The 8948-nt window shown below is 33.0% G+C and overlaps 2 protein-coding genes across 2 annotated transcripts; both read left to right on the forward strand.

Annotated features, from left to right (window-relative positions):
• Nucleotides 1-173: 173 nt before the first annotated feature.
• Nucleotides 174-1740, forward strand: LOC144851003 (galactosylceramide sulfotransferase-like). The gene is made up of 2 exons (XM_078708527.1): nucleotides 174-178; nucleotides 648-1740. Exons 1-2 carry the CDS (start codon nucleotides 174-176, stop codon nucleotides 1738-1740), a joined length of 1098 nt encoding a protein of 365 aa, XP_078564653.1.
• A 1642-nt stretch (nucleotides 1741-3382) lies between these two features.
• LOC144850402 (galactosylceramide sulfotransferase-like) lies at nucleotides 3383-4537 on the forward strand. The gene has a single exon (XM_078707675.1). The coding sequence runs from the start codon at nucleotides 3495-3497 to the stop codon at nucleotides 4416-4418; it is 924 nt and encodes a 307-aa protein (XP_078563801.1). The 5' UTR covers nucleotides 3383-3494; the 3' UTR covers nucleotides 4419-4537.
• The last annotated feature ends 4411 nt before the right edge of the window (nucleotides 4538-8948 follow it).

Consider the following 8948-nt stretch of genomic DNA (forward strand, 5'->3'; position numbering starts at 1 on the left):
TCAAGTATCTGCAGGTAACTTTGGTAATCGGTGTCGTGGTGTTTGTGCTAATATTAATAACGCACCCATCGTTAATAGGTGTATACACAGCTGGCATACAGAACGTGGTGACATTTAAAAGGTATAGGCCTAAAAATACTTTTCTGCTGTTCCGCTGTCCCATGACCTAGATAATGTCGTAGGGGTGTAAAAGATGAGTAGTAGTAATCATCATGATACGATACACAGGCATATGCTATATCTCCCAGTGCCTAATAGTGGTGCCTATCTCCTCTTTAAACAAAATAAATATCTTATTTTTAATAAATAAATTAATTTAAATGTTCCACACAACATTCAGTGTATTGAAATTAACCGTTGTGTCGGTTTTAGACGACGCGAAGTTTAAACTAAAATGGTGCACCCATGAACACTATATATGACTTAAGCTCTGTCTACACTATCAAACTTTATGTGACACAAACAAATGTGATGTGCCCATGTATGGATAAGATGACGTCATATCATCACCATATTTGGGCACATCACACTTTTTTTTGACAAACTAGTTTGATAGTGTAGATAGAGCTTTAAACCTGAGATTTCTAAAGTAATCTCAGGTTTACCGATTCAACAGGATAAAACTACTCTATGTTTTTCTCTTAAAGGATAACAAAAAGATGCGAGTCAGAGAAGAATGTTGCGTTTGTAAAAACACATAAAACCGGCGGCACAACAGTGGCAAGAATAGTGGAGCAGTTCGCTCTTGTCAACCACCTCAACATTGTCAGAAAGAAAGGAGAAAGTTCATATTTGCATTTCACAAATAGAAAGTTTAACTTCGATTCAAAGAAGGACTTCCTACAGCCGATGGGTGTTGGTTTTGGAGACTGGAAAAACTATATTTATAATGTATTTTCTCTACATGCACGATTCGACAAAAAGGTTTATAGATCGTTTATGGCGAATAACTCGGTGTATATCACAATTCTACGTGACCCGGTCACACAGTTCGAATCTACGTTTGATTATTTTGGTATCGGATCAATAATTGGAAAAGGACAAGATAACAAAACATTGAAATTAGAGACCTTTCTTAATAACCCAACACGTTTCTGGAACAACTTATCTTCATCAAAACAAAAAAGATCTTTTAATAATCAAATTTGGGATTTAGGTGTCGATCCAAAACCTAACGTTGTTGTAAATGAAACAATTAAGAGGTTAGATAATGAATTTGATCTAGTAATGATTACAGAATATTTTGACGAATCTCTTTTAATACTTAAGAAAATGCTTTGCTGGGAATTTACCGACATTTTGTATCTACCGCGTAATCAAAGATCAGAACGGGTGTCTTTAAGTAATAATGTCAGAAAAAAGATTATGGAGTGGAATTCTCTAGATACACAGTTGTACCAATATTTTCTTAAGCGCCTACAAGATCATATCAATAACTACGGCCCATCATTCCAAGCAGACTTGGCTGCGTTCCGTCGCATGACATCGTTTGTATATAAACTATGTGTTTCTGGTGAACATGTATGGAATAAAAAGAAGAAAATCAAATACGAACGCAGAGATGATGGAAATTTTACAAGTAAATTGTGCAAACAAGTTTATCTGTTACATGTTTGTGATTTCGGTGGAGGTTATACTTTAAAACTGAATCTAGAGTCAATGTGTAAAAATGTTACATCTGATGACAGAAGTTTAAATCGTTCCCTTAGACAAATGATGAAAGAAATATCTCTTACCTAATGACAATTTTCAACTAAAATACCATATAAATATATATATGTAGGAATAAAACAATTATTTTCTCTCTTGTAATATGAAATTAATCATCAATAAATGTAAAAAAATAATAAAAGTTTACACAAGCTATCGTAATTCACATTTTTAATTATTTCCGAAGTTCACAGATTATTTTTAATTTCGTTTTATGGCATGCGCATGCGTAAAAGTTTTACAAAATTAAAAACTATTCACTAGCCTCTCAAACTTTGTGCCGAAATGCTTTTAAACGATTTGAATAGTACAACGGATTGATTACGATAAACATTAGTGTCGTATATTATTTCATGTCATACTTACAACATTAATTTTGGGAATCTGAGACATCATATCTCCATTCGATCAAAGGCCCGCGTACACATCATAAACCGGCATATGGCGCATGAAACATGAATACACCACATACACACATAAGATCAATAATGCTAAAGGCGAGTGTAAATATATTTCTGACCAAATTACTCTTTAAACAAGAACTTTTACCGAATAGCTGTAACTTGAATATCCGATTCCGATTCAATAATAATGACACCTTTCAGTTAGAAGAGTCTAGTGGCACCTAATGAATGGAGAGCGGTTTAGTGTCTGTGTTTCATTAGAGAAAAATTGTAAATACTTATTATTGTAATTAGTATTGAGAACTTTTATTTCTAAATAAATAGAAACCAAAGATAATTTATTGTTTGTCTTGCTTCGAAACAAAAAATGTATACGAAGATGTTTCCTAAACACTGTAACCCACACCTGTTCAAGGTAAGATGACTTGCATTTTAAAAATATATATATATATATAAATCCAAAGGCAAATTACTGAAAAAATGACAATGCTGTGGGTATCAGTGGCTGGATCTCAATGGAGATACAAAAAAAAAAAGCGGAAAGCTAAATCAAAACGATAAAGTAAAACAGCCAGAAAAGTTAGCAGAGCTTTCAGGCAACACTAGCCCTTCATCAGTGCAAGTGAAGGAATTTGGATAATATATATATATATATAATATATATAAACACAGCAGGTAAAGAACATTAATTAATTTGAAACGATAAAGATGAGGAAATCTGTGAGAGACTCGAACTCGGACCTATATATATATATCATATCTAATCTTATTATATTCATCAACATCAGGTAATGAAAATTAGGTTTAATGTTCTACCAGACAGAAACGTATATTTTCTAAACATGTACGGTACATTTTCTAAACATATATATTTTCTAAACATGTACTGTACATTTTCTAAACATGTATATTTTATGTACGGTACATTCTAAACATGTTTGTTTTCTAAACATGTATGTTTTCTAAACAATGTATGTTTTCTAAACAATGTATGTTTTATAAACATGTATATTTTCTAAACATGTACACGGTACATTTTTTAAACATGTATATTTTCTAAACATGTTTCTAAACATGTATAGGCCTATTTTCTAAACATTTATATTTTCCAAACATGTATATTTTCTAAACGTGTACATTTTCTAAACATGTATATTTTCTCATTTCAGTGGCAGAATACATAACGAAAAATGCGAAGTAAGAAATAACATTGCGTTTCTGAAAACTCACAAGACAGGCGGAACAACTTTGGCAAGAATAATCGAAAAGCGCGCTTTTGACAACAACCTAAACGTTGTTCGAAAGATAGGGGAAGGGGGCTCTATACATTTTGGAAATGTCAATTTTAATTTTAAGTCCAAAAAGAAGTTTTTACCTCCTATGGGCATTGAAAGCGGCAATTACGATGCTTACAAATACAACGTATTTACGTTACATGCTCGTTACAACAGACCTGTTTTTGACGCGTTTATGGAACCTAACACGTTATACATTACGTTACTTCGTGACCCGGTGACGCAATTTGAATCTTCATTTGATTTCTTTCATGTGGGATCAAATCTTGAAAAATCTAGCGGTGTGGTACTAAATAAAACTCAAAAGTTACAACTTTTTTTCGAAGATCCTATAGGAAACTGGAAGAACCTAAGTTCAACAAAAAAGAAATATTCATACAATGATCAAATATGGGATCTGGGCATAAATCCAGCAAATATTGATAAGGATGAGGTTTTGATAAATCGCACTATAAACGAGCTTGATGATCGACTCGATTTTGTTCTGATCAACGAATTTTACGATGAATCTTTGCTGATACTGAAGAAAATGCTATGTTGGCAGTTTAATGATATACTGTATTTACCGCGTAATCAGAGAGGCTCGCGTGCTGATTTGGATACAAATCTTACAGAAAAGATCGCTAAATGGAATTACGTTGACACAAAGTTGTACCGCCATTTTTTGAAAAATTTGCATATCAATATTGACAATTACGGTCCGACATTTGAAGACGATTTAGCGGCTTTTAAACGTATGACGTCATTTCTCTACGAAACTTGTGTCTCTCATACGTCAATTGGTAAAAAACGAATTACGTACCAAAAAGGAAGTGTAAACTATACAAACGATATATGTCAAAGGTCAAAAGGAACACTATCAGATTGTGATTTTAGCAACGGTTATGTTTTGACATTAGACTTGGGTTTAGTATGTGCTGGCATCACATCAGATTCAAGATCATTAAATCGTCATATTAGAAACATGATGAAGGGAATTGCTACGACAATGAGGCCCTTGCATAAATAATGTTATTCCTATTTTGTAGATTCCATCTTTTCACTCCAATTTTGTTTAAATTGGATTTGTAGTTTGATTTGATAATCGGTTTTAGAGAAACCAAATCGAAATATTTATTGTAACTTGGATAGACATAACGATTGATTTTATGCTTAGTAAAGATAAGTTGATACAATGCCGCCATCTGGAGATCCAGATCAATGAAATTACAATTATTATTTTGTTGTTGATGCAATTTTATTGTCACGTATCATAAATGACCAAATATGGGATAACAATAATTACCTGATAAATTTTAACTTAATTTAAATAAGAAAAAAAAGTCATCCGGAAAGCCAATTGTCTGGAAGTCAATGGACTTTTGGTTAAATTTAATTGTAACTTAACTCGAAGTTTAATTTTATTCATCTTGAATTTTAATGTTTTTGAGAGGAAAATATATCTTTAATATATTCTTATATTGTCAGTTCTGTAAATGTAATTATTAGTGTATGTATTACGTAGACGTACCTCGGTAGCCTATATACTTTTCACGGGTAAGCCATCATGAATTATTCATTATTTATCTTCCTATTTTATTGAATATACATGAGGTGTGACGTATGCATATTCCTGACCATCCTTGAGGAAACAAAACTAGTATTAGTTTTAACTGGTTATGAATCAGAGGACCGGATAGCTCAGTCGGTAGAGGGTCGTGGAACACGATTATCGTGGGTTCAAACACCATGCCGGTCTTGGTGGAATAGAGTTAAAGCTATGCGAGCTTCTGTGTTTGGGGTTCACACATTTAAACGTCCCCCTTTCCACCATACATGCTAGAGGCAAGGGAGCACACCACATTTTTTTTCTGGCTTACGCGACCTTTTATGATTTCGTAAATTTTATGTTTAGCGCCCTCAATTTTAAGAATATCCGTTTTATAATGTCAGAAAATTACGAACAATACACTAATCTATCTACCTATATAATTATACAAAAGACAAACACAAAAAGTTTGTCCTCTATGCACGCCGCGGTACAACCTCTGATTGGTGTGAAGTTTGCACTCAACATCAATCTTTCAACGGAGATAGTCATGTAATGATCTATATAAAAGTTCGTAAACCAAATATTTATTAATTATGACTTATTAAATAATTAAAAAATTACCTCTGGATCAAATGGCTATGAAATGTGGAATTTCCAGAGGGCGTCACATAAGACTATAAAAGCAGGACCCGAGAAAAAGGGAGAAAACCGAGAGGTCAGTCGATAGGGTAGGCACAATTTTAAAGTAAAAGTCGTAGTTTTCGATTTTTGTCTATCTAATCCAAGTAAACCTTTTTTTTTCATTTATATGGCGCTTTTTACAAAGCGCCTGACAGTACAAACAAAACATCAAACATCTTAAAACATTTGTATGAAAGTCCTACAGTTAAATAATTGTTTTTAATAATTGTATATAAGCCAATTGATACATTTTTATAGTTCTTCCATAATCTTCATAATTACATGAATATAGTAAGATAAAAGTGTCAAATTTTATATTTTATCTGTTTTGTGTATTTGCATTGTATTTCAGTAACAAATGGCTACTACCTATATTTCTGTACTGTATGGTAATCATTAATTTAAATAATAGTTAATTATTTGCCTATCTACAACAGACGTACCACTATGTTGTAGCAATACTTTCGAAATCGTAAATAACAGTGGACTTTCTTTTTGAACTTCAGATTACGACATACGTAACACTTGCAAGTGTATTTAAAATATAGTGCAAACTGTTGAATTGTATTTAATTTTGTTACAATGAATTTTACTGACCGCTTACATTGCATATTTATAATAAGCATTTAGCCTACCATGACTTTCTTTCAATTCTTTGTGTACAAATGGATTTGAAACATAAAAAATGAGACTTCAATTGCAATTTTTACATATTATTTTACATACGTTTGACAAGTTTTCTCGGCGCGGTTGAAATCAGCAGGGCTCACACCATCGAAGACGTGTACTAATGCTAGTATAATATATTTGAGAAAACAGTGCACAATACATGCAATGATCCATTTCAGTGTATCAGTGTGTAAAGTAATAATACAACAATAGGACCTTCGAAACATATTGATTTTCAATCTAAAACTAATTTTAATCTACTGATTTCATATTTGGTAAATTATTACACTAAATTGTTAGCGTGAGAATAGCAGATAATCCTGATTGTTGGCCTTCGAAGCACAATTAACGAATATAGTTTAGAATGTTTAGATTGTAAAATATTATTATGGTCCAGCTAACGCAATAAAAGAGCAATACAGGAACATTTCTTTATTAATTTTTAACAAGACTAATAATATTAGTTCACCAACTACTATATCAACAGTGACAACTTTCCAGTGAGGTAAATAATTACCTGTTGAATCGAAAGCATTAGTTTATGCGCATGCGTATTCATTATTTTCTAAATCGAATCCATTTTACCAAAGGGTCCATTAATAATTTGATATGATAATATAAAACAAACTCCAAAAAGGTGTGGCAGAACAATATTATTCTATATTTTTACTTGTGCATCTGGATCCTAAAGGAATGACATGGGTTTCTTATCCAAAATGTTGTTAGTTAATTTTCCCGCTTAGTAGAGAAATACCGCCCTCTCATTGCGAACATGTACATCTCAGGATACGGGTTGACATAACGTTGAATACATTACGAAATCTGCACGTTTACACTGGCCTGACGTAACAGTCCAACATTTCCTTCGTTTATGGCAGAGTAAAAGAGGTAGGCCCAATTGATTATGTATTTGTAAAATCTTTTGTTGAAATTTATGAATTTTGGAAAATGACAAACAACCACCTGCCAAATAATACTCTACCATTGCTGAAACAATTTTGACCAATCGTTACCACTTTACGTGTTGTTGATTTTTTTCATTAAAGGTACCTTTCCGGTGGCAATCAATGTAATACTCGACAGTTGCAGTCGTATTTAAATAATTTCCCATATCTTACACAGACAGCTGTAAATCGGTGGAAATCACAATGCAATAATTACTGTATTAACTAGTTTCAGATGAATATCGTTTTATGTTATTTCCTTGCTATAGAAATGTAGCTAAGCAGGAGAGCGGTTGCTAAGACATACCTATTATCTAATTCGGTATTGTGTGAATGTTGGTTTTGCAAAAAGGCATTCTATCGACCATTTTAATTTACAGATCTAGACCTAATATTTTTGTGTGCAAACTAAATTGCATCACCTTGCATGATCACATTGCGTTTTTATCTACCAACCACGCTTAATTAAAATTATTTGAGGCATCATGAGGGGGGACCATTAGGCCCTACTATCTACAATACTGTGCCATTATTTATATAATATCGTAGACATATTCCGTGATACAGAGACACGTGTAAATCACATGCTTAAATGTGATGAATACAACCACAGTGATCGACTTGGTATCAACATAACCAAATAGCTCCTTTGTCCATGGAATTATCCTGTTTATGTCAATGCGGCATAAAATAATAAAGAGAATGTTAATTAATACGAGTTTCAGTGTGGCGTGTTCACTGCGAATCACCACCAGTCTCACCACACCTGCACAATCTTATTTGCATAACAACGCACGGCATACCAAGCCATGTCGTACAACTCCCGATGAGATTTTGATTCTCTTCTGAACACGTAACGAAGAGAATTATCAAGTTAGTAAGTTGTAAACAGGAATAAAATAATCTGCGCATAATACATTTTCTATGAAAGCTTGGAAGCTACAATGAAAGCAATTGCTTTTTGTACCATGGACCTTTTGTACTATAATCTTGTAAAACCTGTTTTGTAGGCCTATTATTAAACTTCATACAGTTTAGGCCTAAAAGTCGTTGCAATCCATAGTGGATTTGGATGTCCTAAATATTAAACGGAGAGAAGGTAGCAAAGTAACTGAGCTTAAATTGATTTTTCTTTTGTATACACTCAAAGCAAATCCGGAATTGAGTTACCCGACGAATCCAGCAAATAATAAAATTGCATTACTCTTGCTTAGACTGTAAACACTGTTTATTTAAATTTAATGGCAGATGTAGGGTTATTACAACATTCTTCATCCAACTGAACTCGGGTTGCAATAATACATCAAAGGCTTTAAAAACAATCGGTAACTAACATCTTTAATAATGTCAACATCAATGAAGTCGGGAACAATTTCATGGTTTTGATAATGGTAACTGTAAGTAAATCTTTAAGCTTAAATGTCTTGCAATAAATCAGCAATGAAACTTCTTTAGGCCTACTTATTCCGTGGTTCTCAACTACTGTGGTGGAGCAGAGAGTTCTTCTAAACAACTCCCCGACGAGTGCTTATTTTCCTATGGTGTCTGTAAGAGACTTGTCCATGTAATTATAGTATATTGTCAAAACACAGTCTAGAACCTATACTATTGTATGAACATGAATGTGTTATTTCCCACTAAATTTCTAGATTTTGATGGTGGCTCATTATGAGTGTCCATGGAAGAATCATCCCACTTCGCCCTAAGATAATAA

This window comes from Antedon bifida, chromosome 8, assembly GCF_963402885.1.
Source record: "Antedon bifida chromosome 8, ecAntBifi1.1, whole genome shotgun sequence".
NCBI lineage: Eukaryota > Metazoa > Echinodermata > Crinoidea > Comatulida > Antedonidae > Antedon > Antedon bifida.